This window comes from Cyprinodon tularosa, unplaced genomic scaffold (genome assembly GCF_016077235.1).
Source record: "Cyprinodon tularosa strain WSP-4 unplaced genomic scaffold, ASM1607723v1 ctg467, whole genome shotgun sequence".
In the NCBI taxonomy this organism is placed as follows: Eukaryota; Metazoa; Chordata; class Actinopteri; order Cyprinodontiformes; family Cyprinodontidae; genus Cyprinodon; species Cyprinodon tularosa.
In genome coordinates, this window is record NW_024039193.1 from 2,012,147 (window position 1) to 2,031,560 (window position 19,414).

At 37.1% G+C, this 19,414-nt stretch overlaps 1 protein-coding gene across 1 annotated transcript in view; it reads right to left on the bottom strand.

The window, feature by feature from the left end:
- cntnap5a (contactin associated protein family member 5a) overlaps positions 1–19,414 on the bottom strand; it is a 288,938-nt gene that overhangs the window by 98,580 nt on the left and 170,944 nt on the right. The window contains exons 11-12 of the mRNA XM_038301437.1: positions 13,275–13,381; positions 5,330–5,449 (exon numbers count right to left, since the gene is read on the bottom strand). Coding sequence (XP_038157365.1) covers positions 5,330–5,449; positions 13,275–13,381 — 227 coding nt within the window. The remainder of the gene's footprint in view (positions 1–5,329; positions 5,450–13,274; positions 13,382–19,414) is intronic.

Sequence of the window (19,414 nt, forward strand, 5' to 3'; positions counted from 1 at the left end):
TAAAAAAAAGAAATAATAAGCATCCATTAAAACGTTAGCCCCGTCCAAAATCAGCCATCTTTTATGTCAACCGTTACATTATCGTATCATTAGGCCCCTACGTAGATGTTTGTGGTATTTGCAAAGTGTTGTGTTGGATAGCCGAGCTGTTAGTGTTGACAGTGACATTTTACAAATCTGTCACTTTGCATCACTGAAAAGAAAATGGATACACGTTTCCAAGCAACAATCAGACGACCTTCTTTGTCCCCAATCTGAGCACATCTAATCCTCGGAAAATAACCTTTAGAATTCAGCCTACACTGCTGACTTACTCTCTGTGAACCCCTGACTCTCTCCCATTATAGCTCTGTACATTTGGACATAAATAGAAAGTTTGTTCAATAAAACCCGATAAGGAGTACCTTGTTCCACCATCGCCTCACGTCATTATTTGGATTTAATATTTGCCCAGCTTAAGAGAAAATCCCTCTCCACTTGTGATTATTCCCATCAGGTTGTGTGGCTTATAGTTATTTACATGTTTAATGGATTTCTTAATTGAGGTCAAGTTGAAGCATATCTGCTTTCGACCGTCTCTGTCTCATAAGTAGAAGACTTAAAGCACCAACTGTATGATAACACTGTGATGACATCATCAGTGCATTAACCTTGCAAAGGACAAAGCAGCTGGGAACGCTGTGACAGTTAAGTGATGAGTAGAGTCACCAGAGTGTCAAAACTAAACTCGCCTAAATGTACCAGAGACCGGTGCATCCCAGTCTGTCAAGTCTCACATCTAAAGCACTGCACCTTGGAAAAGTATTCACACCCACTGGAACCTTTTAAAGGTTGGAGAAAACCACAAACCTGAAGGTTTGTATTAAAGAATTTAAAAGGGCTGAAACAATGAATCAGATTAATCGGTAATTGAAATAATCGTCAACCAATTTAATAATCGATAAAATTTTAACTGGAGTACAGAGACTCTAAAACATGACTTTAGCTGATAGAGCGACCCACTTACAGCAGTAATTATATCAAGATTGTATAAAATATATAAGCATTTTGCATTTAAGACAAAAAAAAATTTCCATCTGTCAGTATACTCTATTCAAAAGATTGAGTTTCACCTGGTTTACTTTCATAAAAAAGTCTTTTTTGAGGAATCTTTGGCTATCCGATTATAAATCGATTAATCTAAGAAATAATTGACATAATCGATATGCAAAATTAATTGTTAGGTGCAGCCCTAGAATTTAAGGTAATTTGCCACCATGTTGTAGTTTTTAGTTTTAGTTTTCACTTTGACTCTCATCCCCTTCAATGAATCCCAGAACAATCCAGTTTGAAGAGACTGTATCTATATTTGATTTGCTTTAATCTAATCAGACAGCATCATTGTATTATAGGAAGGCAGCAGACAGCTCAGAGAGAAAAGTTGCAGACAATTTTAAAGCAGGTTTAGGTTACAAAGAAATATTTTAAGCTTTGCACACTCACAGAGCTCTGTTCAGTCAAAAGAGTTTGACAAAAATACGAAGAGTATTATTAAAATATAAATAAATAAATAAATGTCCATAGTAACTATGCTGCAGAGGACCAGAGCTCAGGTAGGAGAATCTGCTAACAGGACAACCGTTTAAGGTAAAAATCACTTTATAAAATAACAGCCATTGTTGAAATAGGTCTTAAGGTACCAGAGTCTTGGTTTTTTACAAGCCAAAGCGATAAAACAGTTTTAACTGTATGCAAAATATTAAGTTTTGACCATTGGGATAAATTCTCGTCTTGAAATGTATAAATGGAAGCATCATGATGTGGGGTACTGCTGTTTGCCAGCAGGGAAAGGAAAAAAGGGGATTCCTAAAGAGATGGATGGGCCTTAATCTAGGAAAATCATGGAAGGCAATCTATTAGAAGCATATAAAGATTCGAGACGTTCAACTTTATCTTCTACCATCTGAGATAAAACATAATAATGTTCAAACTCCATCCATTCTGCCCCTGTTTTAAAGAAGAATGGGCAAAAATGTCCCTCAGCAGATGTGCAAAGCAGCTACAGAAATGCAGTTAGGCCCCAAATTATTCATAATCCTTTCATTTCAAATGTTCTTTCTGACGGGAAGTAATATACAATTCTGGAGTGGCTCCAGCCAGAGTGCCAACTTGAATCTGAGAGGGAATCTGTTGAGGAAACTAAAGATTAGGGTGATGGACATGTAGCCTTCCAACCTCAAAGCTGATCAGTGAAGACGAAATGTGAAAATACCAGGTGAGATGTATAAAAACCTGCTCAGCCATAATTGATGTCTTTAATAGCTATAGTTCTCACTGATTACTGTTTCAAAATAATCAAACACAAATGTGCAAATATAGTAGTAAGGAGACGGATAAACCAGTTTGTTTTAGGATCTTGAGTGTGTGCTAAGAAAACATGGACAAACTTCAAACTCTGTCATCCAAAAAACTCACCCAGAGTGCACCTACAGGCTGGTTAACACTCCTGTCCCACCAGTAGCCAGAAAGAGGAACCTTTGAGTTCACAATCCCTAACGACTGATCTGTAAAGCTGAACCGGTTGATAGTCAGGTTGTTGTATTTTTCCCTACCCATAAAAAAAACCAGAATCATTGCTGCACTAGTGTGCGATGTGGCTACTGGTGGGACAGACTAACACCTAGGTCATTCTGATAGTTGGCACAGTAAGAACGTTGCCACCCAGGATAATGAAAGAAAGCTGAAAGAAATAAGGGCTGAGTTTATTAGCATACATTAGAGGATATATGCTAGTAGAGATTCTCAGTCATCCAGGTTATAGTCATTCCAAAAAGTTAAAGTTAAAAAATCAAACCTCCGGACTTTGTTTTCTAAGTTTGAAGACGTTTCGCTTCCCATCCAGGAAGCTTTTTCAAATCAAAATGTCTGGGTTAGAGTTGAGTTCCAGGCTTTTATAGTGTAGCTCAACAAAAAGTCTTGTAATGGCTTAGAAAACATGTACATTGAACATGGAAAACAAGCTCCCCATCTTAATAATGAGAGTCGTTGAGGTTGTTATTGACCTGCAAAACCTAAGATGAGCGGAGTGGTGTATGAAGTTCAGTGTAGTGAGGAAAGCTCTGAACTTTATATTGGAGAAACCAAACCACCTCTCCACAAACGCATGGCTCAATACAGACGGGCTGCCTCCTCCGTACAACATTCTGCTGTTCACATACACCTTAAGGACAAAGGACATTCATTTGAGGACCAGAATTTTTACATTTTAGATAAAGAAGACAGTTGGTTTGAAAGGGGTGTGAAGGAAGCCATCTATGTTAAAAGAGAAAAAACAATCGCAAACAGAGGGACTCAGAGACTCAGGTTTCAGCCTGAACAACGCAACGATGCAGTTCATTCCTTCCCAATACCATCTCAACCCCCACCGCTATGCAGGGGAACAAAATATCTCGTCAGGTTAGCAAGGCCACCAATGACCCTTAACGACTGCCTTTTCAGAGGAATAGGCCAGTATCGGGTATTGCAGGGCAACAACAAACTCAACGACTCCCATTATTAAGGGGGGAGCTGGTTTCCCAGTTTCAATGTGCATGTTTTCTAAGACAGCGGTCCCCAACCTTTTTTGCACCACGGACCGCTAAATGTCAGACAATATTTTCACGGACCGGCCGAGGGGGGGAAGTGGGGAGCGGAGGGGGATACGATCAAGTAAAATGATACGACTGGCATAAAATCAAATACAAACAGCATAAAAACAAAACAACAAGCCGGTCCCATCTAGGCATAATCGGAGAAAATGACAGACAAAGTGTGCTCCTGATGTCCAGTCTGCTCTGTAGCTTTGTTTTGGTCGCTGTAACCGCAGAAAATCCCGCTTCACAAAGATAGGATGTTATAGATAGGATGAGTCTTGAACTGAATTAACCTGTGTCTAGAGGCACAGATGCACCGACTGATGTACTGTAACTGGGAGAGAATACCGCAATTTTTTATATTTTTCAAAATAAAACATCACTCAGACTCTGATAGTCGCTAAATATCTATATCTATCTATCTATCTATCTATCTATCTATCTATCTATCTATCTATATATATATATATATATATATATATATATATATATATATATATATATATATATACTTTTTTCTATGTGGCCCGGTACCAAATGACCCACAGACCGGTACCGGTCCGCGGCCCGGTGGTTGGGGACCGCTGTTCTAAGACATAAAAAGGCTTTTGTTTGACTACTCTTTAAAGCTTGGAACTCAACACTAATCCAGACATTTTAAATTAAAAAAGCTTCCTGGATGGGAAGCAAAACAACTTCAAAATTGGGAAAACAAAATCTAGTCGATTGTTTTTTAACTTTAACTTTTTGGAGTAGACAATATAAAAAATATTTAGTTTTAGCATCTCCCCTCACTCATAAAAAAATCCCAGAGAGAACCCTGCCATTATTGCTAAGAAGAGTTTTTAAACTTTTATTTCCATTAGAATAATATCACCACTTAAATTCCCTTTAATTGATTCCTTATTACTAAAATCTAATTACTTTTTTCACCTTGCCAGAACTAGGCAATGGTAGGTATTTATGTTACTAGAATCTTGTTTAATTTTTAAGCAAGATTACTGTACAAAGTCCAACACTGGAGCAGAAAATGGAGACCTGCACGCTTACCATGCTGAGCATGTTTGTTTTGCTGGAGCTTGGTTTGTTTTTTTCTAGCAAACAGCATAAATACATAAGACTACAAGGTTATTATTTGTCCGTGAACAACAGGACTGGGACCAAAGATTTTAAAAGGAAGACATTTTTTAAGAAATTAGGGATATTATAATTAATTTGTCACCCGGTTAAGTTCACTGCTTGCATCAGAATGACGTACATTGTTTTAGAAATAAAAATAGCCATCCTGAAGAAGAGATTCACACAGTCCATTGATCCTTTCATGGGGGTCAACACTTTAGTCTTTAACAAGCCCACACTCCACAGAAAATCACAGCCTCCAGAGGCAACCTGAGGGGCTTTAGATCTTTAAGCTTCTCCAGCTGTAATCTTTTTTCTTTTTTACGTGGTTGCTCTCAGTGACTCTTGACTGTACAAGATGCCCTTTTAACAGAGGCAAGTTTGCATTATTTGATGCAGCCCATGTTTAATTAATCTTCAACCCAGGATGTTCTCGAGAGATTAGGTGGCAGAAAAAGATAAAATCACTAAAGACAAATGCTTTGGGTTTCTACAGTGAGAAGTTTTATCGCTATCACGCTTTTTGATGTTTTTTTTCCGCCTTTTTCACATACATGAACAATGTATACATAAAAAGACAAGAGCTACCATGATCTCACCTGTCATGTTGCAGTATACCTGTGTGGGCCCCAAGGGACCACTCCCATCTGGATCGATGAAGTAGAAGCCCGAGGAGCTGCCACTCAGCTTGTAGGCTTCGCAGGATGACTCGTAAATAGCTGGAAAAAGAAGAGTAGAACAAAAATAGTTATCTCCACAGATTCAGCCCACTCTCTCCTGTGTCTCAAATGTATGAGTCACCGACACATAGAACCAATCTGTATTTATAAACTGTGCTGAACTGTTTGTGTTGATAGCTTATGAAGAGGTTGCTGATGAAGAGATAAGCCTCTTTTATATCCATAGGAACAAAAGAAAACCTCAGCTGAAGCTACTTTCAAACTCAGGACTTCCAGGCAGGATGTGTGGGATTTCCTGGACCTGATCAGGTTCTATCCATAAGCTAAATGAACAGGGCTGGAGGTAATCAGGAGGTGGCTGCATCCTCTATGATGCACAGAAGGATTATCTTTTAATGAAATCATGATTCATTTATGAAAGCGAAGTGCAAAATAAACGTAATCTTTGTAAAACTAAAACTTATCCTTTTCATCTCAAATTTAGAGAAAAATTGATCTAGATTCAAACTGATGATGCAAAAGGAGAAGATTCAAATAGAAGATTTTAGTGACCATTTAACTCTTTAATGTAGGGGTCTTAGGAGGTGAATGCACGGATGGAGCTTTTATCTGGACCTTAGAAAATCATCTATCCATAAGCTGGACAGACTGAAATAAAGCCTGTGGTGTAAAACACGGGTGGGAAGGCTCTGAACCTTTTAGTTTAGTCACAGAAGCTCCTCACAGTGAGACATGGAGCGGGTAAGCATGGCAGACCGGCTGAAAAATTAGGCCTCCAGTTGAGTTATTCATGTTTTAGCCGGCAATGCTACAGTGACCGGCTGCCAGGAAAAAAAAATATCTCTTTGTTCTACAATACAGTCAGTTACAACAAGTTTTTTGGGGATGGGAGAGAAAAATAGGGAGAGAAAAATCATATTTCATTTGTTTGACTGCTGAACACATGGATGGTTCCACTGGGTTTAGGGCGCTGCCGTCATTCAAGCGAATCATGTTTTATGATTTTAGCTTCATAGACAGGACTCTCAACTGTCACGCACTCACCATACGACACACACATTTCATCAAGTGCACAAGCTCACATGCCACACTGTATTTTTAACTCTTAAACAAATGCACGGAACTATTGATGTTACCAGATAACTTTTAAATTAAAATGTTGATGCTTTTAATTCTAAAGTCATTTTATGCTTTGGATACTAACAAGAAAATTGATAACAGTAGAAGCCATTCAATATTTGTGCTAAAATATTCTTTCGGTCATGATTTGTGAACATTAAAGGAATAGTACACCCAAAACATGATTAGCCTTCATTTTCTACTCACCCCCATGCTGAACAACACTCTGGAGTACTTTTTTGATATCTCAAATGCATCTGGAGATCTGGGAGGCTTCTTGCTGTCTGCTGACATTCAAATAATGGAGGTGCCCAGCGCCTGAGGCAGAAAGGTCCATAAAAGTCCACAAAAAACGTGTCAATATTCCTCCATACTGCTCGTCCAATGTATTCCAAGTGTCCTGAGTGGGTAGCATCCAGAATTTACTCGAAACTAAGTCATTTAGAATGTTTTTAGAGCATAAACAGTAGTGTATAGGATTTCCTGAAAGCGCGTTCACGACGCTACAGAAACCGCGGCAGACCAAACCAGATGAAAGTGCGCATTCAGCTCGGCAAAGAACTCATGCTCTTCCTCAACACTGAAGTCCTCAGACATTTTTCTTTCGTTGTTTCTTTCTTTGCACAGGTAAACAGCACATTTCTTCTTCTACGCTTGCATTATTGGCAGAGCAGACGATGAATGCGCACTTTCATCTGGTTTGGTCTGCCGGCTTCCGTAGCGTTTTGAACGCGCAGGTGCGCGCTTTCAGGAAATCCTATACACTACTGTTTATGCTCTAAAAACATTCTAAATGACTTTGTTTCGAGTAAATTCTGGATGCTACCCACTCAGGACACTTGGAATACATTGGACGAGCAGTATGGAGGAATATTGACACGTTTTTTGTGGACTTTTATGGACCTTTCTGCCTCGGGCGCCATAGACCTCCATTATTTGAATGTCAGCAGACAGCAAGAAGCCTCCCAGATCTCCAGATGCATTTGAGATATCAAAAAAGTACTCCAGAGTATTGTTCAGCATGGGGGTGAGTAGAAAATGAAGGCTAATCATGTTTTGGGTGTACTATTCCTTTAAGATCTAAAGAGAAGCGTCATCTCCTGGTCAGACGCTGTAATTCAATGAAAGGGTGGAGTCAGATTAAAATACTATGCAAGAGGGGGGGTCACTCCAGTGGATGGAAGTTGGAGGGGATTTTGCAGGGAGTTGGAGGGAAGTAGGGAGTGGGCTGTGTAATTGGTCAGTAGGGATGATGCGCTGCTCAAACAAACAGAGGCAGATCATCTTCTATTCATTCTTCTAACAAGTTATTTTATCTAACCCACATGTGATCTGTGATGACCATTGGAAAACAGTGAAAAGTTGTTGCAACATGACAGCCTGGTCAAACACTGCAGGTTAAACTGCAACACAGAATATGCAGGACTGGTGATGGGGACACACTGGAAAAAGTCGAAATCTAGATGAGTCACTTTTTTCTTGAAATAAGTGCATTTATTCTTGGATTGAGGAGGTAAAAGAGACACTTTGCCAATGGGACAAGATAATTTACATTTAAAATAATAAAACACAATTGCTTTGTTTTATTTCAAGTAAATGATATTTAATTATTTTATTTTAAGAGTAAAAATACTAATTCTATTGGCAAACTATCTCATTAACCTACTGAAATTAAGGATAAATACGCTTATTTTAAGACATTTTTACTTATTTCCAGATTGTTTTTCCATTGCAGAGGAGGAAGAGCACAGGTGTTGCTGCTGCAAAACAGAAAGCAGGTATGTACGGTGCAGTTAAAGAGTGATAATTTGTGGAGCTTTAAATGGCAATAAACACTGCTGCAGTTCAAATTACACATATTCATAAGAGTGTTTATAAAATAAGTTACAGAATAAATACTTGTTTCCAACAAATAACTGCATTAATTCCGCTTCTTACACCGGAAGAAATGCTCAATTTAGGTAATATTTCCAAACAAGTTAATCATTTAAAGTTGATTATACTTAGAAAGATAGAAAACAGCTTTGTGAAACTTTAAAATATATATATTAGATGGTTAAAAAAAAGTTTATGAAATATATATAACTGTTACGTTAATATTTAAAATGTGTGTATAGACAATTTCATGCAATAATTAAAGTATTTATTTAACTAAATATTTCAAAGGGATTTTCAATTATACAGCAGTGGTTTTCAAACATGGGGCTCAGTTTTTCCTGTTTTAGACATATTTCTGCTGCAGCAGATTATTGCATTCCTCTTTAGCAACCACCAAGGCCAGAAGAGGACTGTTAATCACCCGTTTATTAAAGCAGGGAACCCCCTAAACATGCAGAACATTGAGTCCTGAAGAGACAGTTTTAAAACCACTACTATAGAGCAGCTACATTAGGCGTATTCGCAAAAATGTGACTTATCTGTATTGTCAACAACATATCATACTTTACTCAGTATTGGATCGTATAGTAAATAGTTGGTATTGAGCATTTTTGGAAAAATATGATTAAAGGGATAGAATCTTTTCATTTTTGTTACTGGACTTAAAAGCGGGTTTTGACAACAAGGATTATACTATTCATATTCACAGACTGTGACTTGGTTTGTATTCCTGTTAAAGTAGTTTAAATTGTCTACTTTGCAACAATTTTTTTTACTGTTTATAAACCAGGTTAAAAGCCACTGTCACACCTTGACGATTGAGACCAGCATATGCCTGACATACAAAAAATCTGGCAAAAACGCTGGCCTACATTGGATAAATTATGGTTACGTTTTGTATAAGTTATAATCATTTGAAGCATGCTGAAACACGCTGGCACACGTTGACATAAGCCAAGCATGTCGAAAAATTTCTCAACGTATGCCAGCGTAAGCCATACAGTAAGTTACAGGAAATTATCTGATTGTTGATTTACGTTAAGTGTAAGTTACTCATTGTGTCTAGCTTATCCAGAAACTATGAGTAACTTGTGCATAAATGCGTAGCTCATCAAGGACTTATCTTCAATGCATATCAACGTATCTGACGTGTTCCAGATGACGTGTTCCAGCGTTTTGGTATAAAGGGGGTTCACAGGAGGAAACTGTCAGTTCTTCTCCAGACTTCATCCCCATCATAGGGTGAGACAGAACGTGAGGTGTGATGGATCCTCCCTACGTTCATGCCCATGCCCACGACCAACAAACAAGCAAACCTTTCTTTCTTTCTTTTTCTTTTTTTTTAATTTATTGTTATTGTTTTTTTTTGGCTTGCTGTAAACAGCAAATTAAATTTTTTTATGCAGGCCGGGTGCCTTTAGCGCATTGCAGCCCCGCTCAGGAGACTGGTTTGTGCATCATTTCATGGACATTACGCTGCCGTGAGTTATGAATGAGTTAGGCTGTCGTTGGACATTTGTTCTGGACTTGTTATGAATACTCTATATAAACACCCAACGTTGAAAAAATATCTAGAAATTCAGAGTATGCCAGCATTTTATAAGATTCTGGGACATCAGGCAAACGCTGGCTAAATCGTCATGGTGTTACAGGGGCTTTACTAAGATTGTGCACCATTGGCTTGTGGTCATCCCAGGGCTTTTAAGGCATTTTAAGATATTAAAATGATTTTAGGATTTTTAACATCTCAAAATGCCATAAAAATGTTTGTTACTATTTATATGCTGAAGATATTCAGCCGTATTGATCTTTTTACCACCATCTACAAGCTATGAGAACTCAGTCTGCATCTTTCAGAATTCACAATGTTGCTTTATATCAACTATGTTCAGGTAAATTAAAACAAAACTAAAACCCCTCTTAATTCCCTTGATGATAAAATTCCTATAATAAGGCAGTATCTCACAATATTGCTTTACTGTCCAAACCTGCAGGTCATCTTAAACATTTCCTTACCCTTCAACAGTCGTTGTAAAACAGTAGTTCCTAACTCTTTCAATCACACAAAGAACGTTTCAAAATAGAGTGTGACAGACTGAGTTGATTTTCGTGCTTTTATTTTTTCCCGTTTGGACCATTGCAATAGTCTTTTCAACAGTTGAAATAAATCTCCTTGGCCTCTCTTCAATGTTTGCAAAATGCTGCAGTGAGACTGCTGACAAAAAACAAATAGAAGGACACATATTACTCCTGTGCTGACCTCCACGTACTGTTTACCTATATCTTTTTGTTTTAATTTAGAGCAATCCACAGTCAGGTTCCTAGAGGCAAACAGGATCTTTCAAAGCCTCATTCTCCACCTTGAACTTTAAGATAATTGACTCAGACTTTGGAACATTCTCCTGCTGTCCCTACACAGAACCCACTCTTTAAAAGTAGAAAAATCTAAAGAGACGTTTATCTACACAAACATTTTCTGCAGCATTTTCTGTCCTTTTTTTTATTATTATTCTTTGGCTTCAGTGAAGCACTTTGTAATGTCAGTGTCTGTGAAAGGTGCTATAGGGATAAAATTGTACTGACTTTATTACTTCTCTAGCTGAGAACACTGCCAGTGATCTAATAGTAGCAATATTAAAAATATAATTTAATGTGGTTATTTCTATGTCAGAAGAAAACAAAACCATTAACGCTAGAACATAAAGCTGTGGAAAAGTTATTACAAAGTAAAGAATTTACTAGTTTAGTTTTAAATCTTCAGCCAATGTTATAGAAATTTTTCTATTTAGTTTAACATGTAAAAAATTCTAATTAAATTATTAAAAAAATTGACTTTCTTGTATTTAACATAAACTTAATACAGTCTTCCTCTGTGTTTTGGATAGCAGTTGGCGAAGTCATGGATGTTCTGATAAAGATGAGGCCAGATTCACCCATCTAGATCACATCCTACATTACAGAATCAAAAAGTCTGAAGGTTCGCAAGCAAGTTTGATTGTGGCCTGTGTCTCGGAAGCATCTTGCTAACCAGTTAGCAACTTAGTGCTAATAGGTTCCAAATGGGAAATTCCATTGGGACCAAGTAGCACTAAATTGGAGACTTAGAAACGACACTGTCCAGGAATGCTATGGACAGCAGAAACATGCAAGAGGAGGAGAGTTTAGTGTCGGAGGTCGTGGATGAGTCTCCTCCGTCGTTCATTTTTTTATTTAGAGGAGGAAAGTGGGGACGAAGATGTTGTGGAAGAGGACGCCAGGGCGGCAGAAGCTTGGTTTGGTGTAGAAGGCTTCCAGCCGTACATGTTTGAGCCCTTGCCTCGCAACGCTGCCAGTTCTGTTAGCTCTACGCCTGCAGAAGACGCAGACGTCCATCCCCGTGAACACTGGGACGCAACTCAATGGGAAAGGATATTTTAGCTGCGACATATGAATCAAGATGCTATGACCGAAAAAATTTGATTGACAGATGACCGTTGATATGATTAGCTGAAGTAAGTTGTACAGGCTGATGTACAACTAATTGGCCTCATAAGATAGTGAAAAAAAGACACAGATTTTAAGACAGGATTTTTTTTAAAACAGAAATTTTCTAAATTTTGGGACAAAATGATAAAGAGTACATTTATATAGAGGTTTAAGACAGAATGATTTGACATTTAAATATGATTTGCCTACGACTTTAAGAAGCACAGCCCAACGGATACAAGCTAAGAGCGAGCTCATTTAGGAGCTTGAATTTCAGACTTCATTCAATATTCCTCATTTTTATAAGATTCAATATTTTCTAGACTTAAATTTCCCAAGTTTTTCTTTTTCTTTATCCCAGGTTTGAATCTGAAATACAAAAGTTGAAAATAAATGTGAAATATATAGCTTATGTTAGCATGGTTCTATTTTGTTTTTCATTTTGGAATGTACAAAAGATAAGACTGGATTCCTTTTCGAAGAGTTAAATACTAAGTATGTTTTAGTCCAACGTCTAGTATGTCCAAATGTATAAATCTTTAACATTAAAAAAGGGAAGAAGCTTTGACTGTGGTTCAGGCATCTGCGTCTTTGTCCTGCATCCTTAAAGAGTGAAAATATAAAACTTTAATTAAAACTGCATTAAATGTATTTCCTTGTTAGCTTAATGGATTGAATTGTTTATAAAAAAGATAAAAAAAAAAACTTTGAACCAATCTGATGGATCTAGTTGAATCCTCCCTATAAAATGTCTTGATATTGGTGCTATATAAATAAACTGAATGGAAATTTTAATTTAATTTAGGCAGTGTTAAGGTAGATTGAGAAACCGGTTGATAACAAACAAATTCCATTAAAGAAAAACTGGTGGATCTGTTTTAATTACAATGGTTTTCATCCTCCAGCTCCGAGTTGTTGATAGAAAAGCTGAGTTTGATGAAAGGGACAATTTTTACTGCAGCAGATGCTCTTATCTGCCATGTTTCCTCCAAAACTGGCTCTCTGTATACAAACAAGATATTAACATGGAGAAGGAGATGGTGGGGGTCGGGGGGTTCACACTCTTTCCAACAACACTGCACTGCCTATATAAAGGCAATGTCAAAAATGACACCTGGAAAGAAACAAAAAAAACTCCTAAAATCACAGCTAGTTTGAAGTGGGAGCTATTTAAGGATGCAGCAGTAAAAAATAAGTGCATATATGTGAGTAGAAGCAGCAATATGAGGTCAGGACTACTTTTTGCTTTTCCTCTCAGCTGCACAAAGTGAGGGAAGCTCCGAGTGAGACAGGCAGACGGATGTGTGAGCCGAGTCGAATGCGAAGAGGCTCGGTAGACTCGGAGTAAGAGGGAGGTGTGACGGCAGCTTTCAGAAAGGGCTGAAAAAATGAAAGTGCTCACAGTTGTGACATGTCGCTCCAGAGTATCCTGTTCCAGAGCAGTCGCAGGAAAAGGAGCTCCACGTCTGGGAGCAGCGGGCACCGTGTTCGCAGAGGTTAGGCAGGCATCTGGGGGAAAGGAAGAAACAATACTACAGCTTAAGGCAGTATAACCAATTCAACAACTCACTGCACAACTATTTCACTTTTAGCACACAAGAAAAAATGCAGGTATATGAAAAAAAACAACAATCCTAATGAGACCTTGGTTTTAGTCTAATTAGTGCAAAAAAATGAAAGGAAGTCTTAATTACAATGCCATATCATAACAAAGAAGCTCCAATTATCGCATTTAAAAGCTGCAGTGAGAGAAAGCTTGCCAGTGTTGCTTGTAATTAATTGATTATCCAACTAGTTGGTAATTATTATTTTTTTTCTGCTTACTAATTGAAAAACCTCCAGGTTCCCCCTAATATGCTTTGATCATTATTTGCCTGCCTTTCATGCTTTCGGGGGATCAGCGCTAACTGATTACGATTAACCCCAAACTGAGTGTCAGGTGTTTGTTTCAGACAACAAAATAAAGCACAGACCTTGTACTAACCCTCTCTGCCAGGTAAGAAAAAAAATCTATTCCATTCTACTCTTTGTTTTCTCCTTCGTTATTATGAATGGGAACCTTGGAAGTTGTCCAAAAGTTAATTTGCTGATGAGTCATGTTTTGTGAGCCTAAATTAAAAAAAACCCAAACGACTCAAGAGTGTTGGATCCTGCAGCCTATTTGAATTTGAAAAAAGCCGATTTCTTGGAGCACAAAAGCATCACTGTCACCTTCAAAGAATGCATGTTAATGGGATTTTGCCGCAGAAAAATTTACACCACAATCTTCTGATTAATAGTCCCGTCCACAAGCCTCCTTCAGTTTCACATAATTGCCAGCCTTTCAAGCATGCATCTATAATTTCATACACTTTATCTCTCACCTATTAACGGCAGCACAGCGGGCCAGTCGCAACACGGATAGGGTTGCTACAATCGCTTTAATTACCATCAAGCTATTTTCTGTTGTTCTGTCCACGGCTGCCCTTACAGGACGTGAAATTACAGTAGGCAGAACACTTAAGCACACACGAGCTGTAAACTGAGGTGTAATTAGACCGAGAGAAAAGGAGATTAGCTCTGATAAAAGTTAATTTTCCTCGTGCACTCAGGGGTCATTAAGTAGGCCACAGAAGAGAAATGACAGCTAATATCAGGGATGTAATCACTCTCACATGTCATGTCCTCACAGTGGCACAGAGGTTGCCAAGACATAAGCCATCTAAAAAAAAAAAAAACAACCTCTGCTTTGCTGTCTTCAGCTTGCTGCACTTTTCCCATACACACATGCCTTTATGTGCATTTGTACTCTCATTTGTTTGAAAAACTATTAACATTTTTTAAGATTAATCCCTCGTCAGCCTGAAGGTCTCTGTGCTGGGGCCACCAGGCTGCATCTGTTATTAAAATGCAACCCGCTGCCATTTTGAAAATGTTGCTGACCCTGGCAAAATCACTGAAGAGCCTCCTGGTGCTGCTGTGATTAAAATGGGCGCAACTTTTCTGGTGTAGTGGATTTGGACGAAGACTGAAACCCTTCATTTTTTTTTTCTCCTCATCTTAAACCCTTTTATTTTTAAAAACTAGATACAAAGAAATAATTTCACCAAACTTCGGTACCATTTATGTCTCGACACAGCATCATGATAACATCAGAGGAGATTTCAGTGCGACAGATACCTGCTGGTTAAAAGGTAAAACACATTCCATAATTACAACATTGCTCTCTGTTTTCTATCTATAAAAAAAATTAGTCCTATTCTTGATCCAGGGGAATGAATGATCAATAATAATATGGTATAAGATTGCATTTTTCATCCCATTAGAGCCCGAAGGTTGAAATTTAGAAAGGAAATCAGCAGAAGGGCCCCCTGAAGGCAGACTTCTAAACATTCACAAGAAAAACCTGGAGTTCAAAACTGCAACAACAAAGCGCAGATTACAGAATTAAGCTTATGATTTCCTTTCATATTATTTTAATCAGTGATTTTTAAAGGTAATAAAAGGCATTTTGTAGTTTTTTTTTTTTTGTTTTTTTTATGGGGCATGGCTTTTTCTAAAACATGTTTTTACGTGCAGAGCTGATCTTCAAAAAGATTCAAAGGGATTTGCTTTTGGACTTCAGTCATCATTAATATACAGATCCTATTCAAAAGACCCAGCTGCTCAAATTCATGGGTGGAGATATCCTAACGTAGTTTACCATGTGCAAAGGGATTTTCCAAACTGGAAATTTGGCTGTGACTGCAGCTTTTGCATCGTTTTAATACTTCTCAAAATCAGGTGCAATCTGACACACAAAAATATCGACAGTTATTGTTGCCATAAAAGAGGAATTGGTAAATTGTCACAAATAGAGAGATATTCTGTACAGATATTTTAAGCAATAATATAATAATAAAATAAAAAAAACGGTCTAAAGGCTGGCACTGGTGCAAGTGAACAGGAGCTGGTATTTATACAAAATAACAATACACAAAGCACAGTTAAATTTTATTTTATTTTAATTCCTTTTTGAATTATTGCATGCACAAAAAAAAAAAAAAAAAAGAAAACAGATGTATTTTAGCACCATCTTTGAAGAACAAGCCCTAAGTGTTTTGTGTGTGGTGTAGAGAGAAAGCCCATATTTTTAAAAGTGAAGCTTATGTAAATTATCAGTGATAATGACTGAGTGGATGTGCTCTTTTCATCCTCTGACATGGGAGGTGGCTCGGAGCTCGTCTGCCTGGCTGTGTGTTTTTTCTGGACGGGGCCGCTTTTGCAGCTGCTTTTTGTGTCTCTGCTTCTGTCTCCTTGAACCCCAGTTGGCCTCAGCAGATGGCCGCTCACACTAAGTCTGGTTCTGCTGGAGGTTCCTTCCTGTTAAAAGGGAGTTTTTCCTCTCCACTGTCGCTACAAGAATGCTTAGTGTGAGGGATTGTATTTGAGTCAATGAGTCAATACAATCAACTGGTTTTCCTTAGATAGAAAACTTTGTATCAATTTGACTGTATGATCTGGTTGAACTGTAAAGTGCCTTGAGATGACATGTGTTGTAAATTTGGCGCTATATAAATAAACTGAATTGAATTGAATAATTCCCAACCTGTAGCAGACGTGTGTCTGTGAGCTTCATAGAAATTAAAGAAGTCATCTCACTCTAAAAAGTTACTTCAATTACACAGCCTTCAAGTTACAATAGACTGGCTATTTTCATCAATAAAAAAAAAAATTGAAAAATTATTAATAGTGGCAAAAAAACTAGATTTAGTGGATCTACTGACTATATACAGTCTTCTCTTTAGTCTCTCTTATGATTGGAGTTAGACCTGACAATGTCCATATTTGTAGGTGAAGGCCCTCTGTCTCTATCAATCTTACTACTCTAGCTCTGCCAAAAACAGCATTAACTTTTAGCACATTTTGCACCACTTTTGCAGCATCATCAAAACTTTACTTTCTTTGCTCTTCAGTCAACGAGGTTGATTGAAACAGTGCACATGTGACCAGCTGTTTATCCTCTAACACCTTCAAGTTTGTCATTTTCCTACAAGCTCACCAAAATTGTTAATAATGCAGTTCATGTTTCTGGGTGGCTGAGTTCAGACAATTCTGATAAAGTAAAAGATCGATTTCATTTTCCAGATTACTGCAGCTGCTAGAGCAGCCAGTAAATATACAGTAAATCAATTAGAATTTTAATAAAGGTTAATCAATTTTAGTTACTCCATTCATTAATGAATACAATTTTATAGATCTAATACAGATTGATGCTTTAAGCTTTTATTTTCTCAAATCATAATGATTTTCCAATTAAAACGAATAAACACAGCATTTGAAATTACAATAGATATACAACAAAATTAAACACATAGACTTAATTAACACGGGCTTAATGAAAAGTATGTTAAGTATCTGCTTTACGATTGTTCTTTTGAAAAGGGACTTCAAAACTGATAATCAAGCCTCAAATATTTTTCTCAATATAGTATACATGCAGTATTTATACAGTACTGCAATGTTTTTAAATGATGATATTGTGGTCAGTGGTGTCAAATGAAGCACTGAGATCTAACAGAACAAGCATATTGAACAGAACGGAAGCAGAAGTTGTAAAATTGGTGTTAAAAAAGTTATTTTAAATCAGCATCCTACATCATAAATAAACAAATAACTTATTTAATTGATTGATTGATTGACTTTATTGATCTCACAGTGGGGAAATGTACTTGTTACATCAGCTCAAGTAGTCAAAGAAGAACAATGTGCCAAAGAAAGAAAAAGGTTAATGAGTTATATACAGTATATACATCTTGTCCTCCAAGCTAACAGCTTAAAGATGAGTTTTAATGATTTTAACTGGTAATGTACTTTAGTGGCAGCATTGCAGCACGATTCTGTTTCTGGTAATAGTTTCCAGAACGGTGGTGCGCACTACATTAAATCCAATGCTTGTTTCATATAAAGCAAGCTATATTTTTGAAGCAGTTGTTTTGCTATTTTTTTTTTTTTTTTGCCTGTTTTTATTCAAATTGAAATCACTTTCAAAAATACTTTATTATTCCCAAAGGTAAATTAGATGTTGCAGCAACTAATCAGCCTTTTTCAATAAGTTGTATATATGTGGATAGCTGTAGGTAGAAAGACCTTTTTTAGTGGTCTGACTTTGCAACGGCTCTGGAAAAGCCTCTGACTGAAGACACATCTTCTAAAAGGGATGCTCACTCTTTTCTTTAGTTTATGAAGATTTTATCTTTATGAAATCATCTCCAGAGGTTCTAAAGTCGACTTCTTTATTAGCTTATTAATCTTCTTTAAGTCAATTGTGATATATAAGCCAAATGCCTATGGATGTATCCATGTAAGGCCCAATATCTATGGAATCTTACTGATTTTTATTTATATTTTTCCACTCTCAAGACCAAGCTTAATGTTATTCGGCTGCTGCGTCTAAATATTAAGAAAAAGAATGACCCTGTAATCAGTGAACTATTACCCATGAATGTGCAAGGGTTCCAGAGAAATGTGGGATCTACAATTTAAATAATACAATTACTGATCCTTATTCTGTATTATATCACCTTTATCTATAAAGAATTTTATACATGGAGTTTTGCGTATCTGTATTTGAAAAAGACAAATTAAACAAGTTTATTTAAGTCAGCCTTTCAGGATGTTCCAAGCTATTCAGCAAATAAATGTGTGTTAAGAAGAGTCATATATTCACAAAGAGCAGAAGCTGTCTGTAGGGCAGATCATTTAATAACTACTGACACAGTGTACACCTTTAACTTTATGCTTGCATACAGCCTCCACTTTGTGTATTTAATCATTTCATTTTGTCCAAAAAAGCGCATAGAGGCTTTTGAGCTGAACTCACTTCCAGAGATTCTGGAAAAGATTAACAGCACTTCTGAGAGACGTTGAGGTAATATTATAGGAAAGGAAATTGAGTTGAATGGTAATAATTCATAATAATTCATAATCCATCTTGATTTTTCCATCCCTGATAAGGTTATTAACCAAATAAAGATACGGTACTAAATAAATATATTTTAATACACAACCAAATAGTTCTAAGTGATTTTAAAGTACGGAAACTCCAGATCAGGCTAAATTAACATTTTTTACTGCCTTCTATTTTTCTTTTTGAGATTCAGCACATGCAATCAGAATCCAATTGTTAAGGCCATGATGTTGGATTTTAAAATTAGAATGTGGTGATTAAAGTTTTCCTTCTTCAACAGGTAAAGTTGATGTTCTGTTTTTATTTGTTTGCACTGAGAGCATTTGTTTGCATGTAGGAATGATGGCCTGGAAGAGCCAGACAGTATTAATGTAAAGCATCACTGTTTTCGGGAACAGCATAAATAGTTTGTTTGCATGTAGGAATGATGGCCTGGAGGAGCCAGACAGAATTAATGTAAAGCATCACTGTTTTCAGGAATAGCATAAATAATCACTTCTTTACCTGTGAGCAAGGTAAAGATGTGATTGATCTGGATTTTTTTCTGTTAAAGGGAGGAAGATGCACTTCATCCTGGCCTAGGCAGCCTTTCTGTTTATGAGCGAGATGAAATG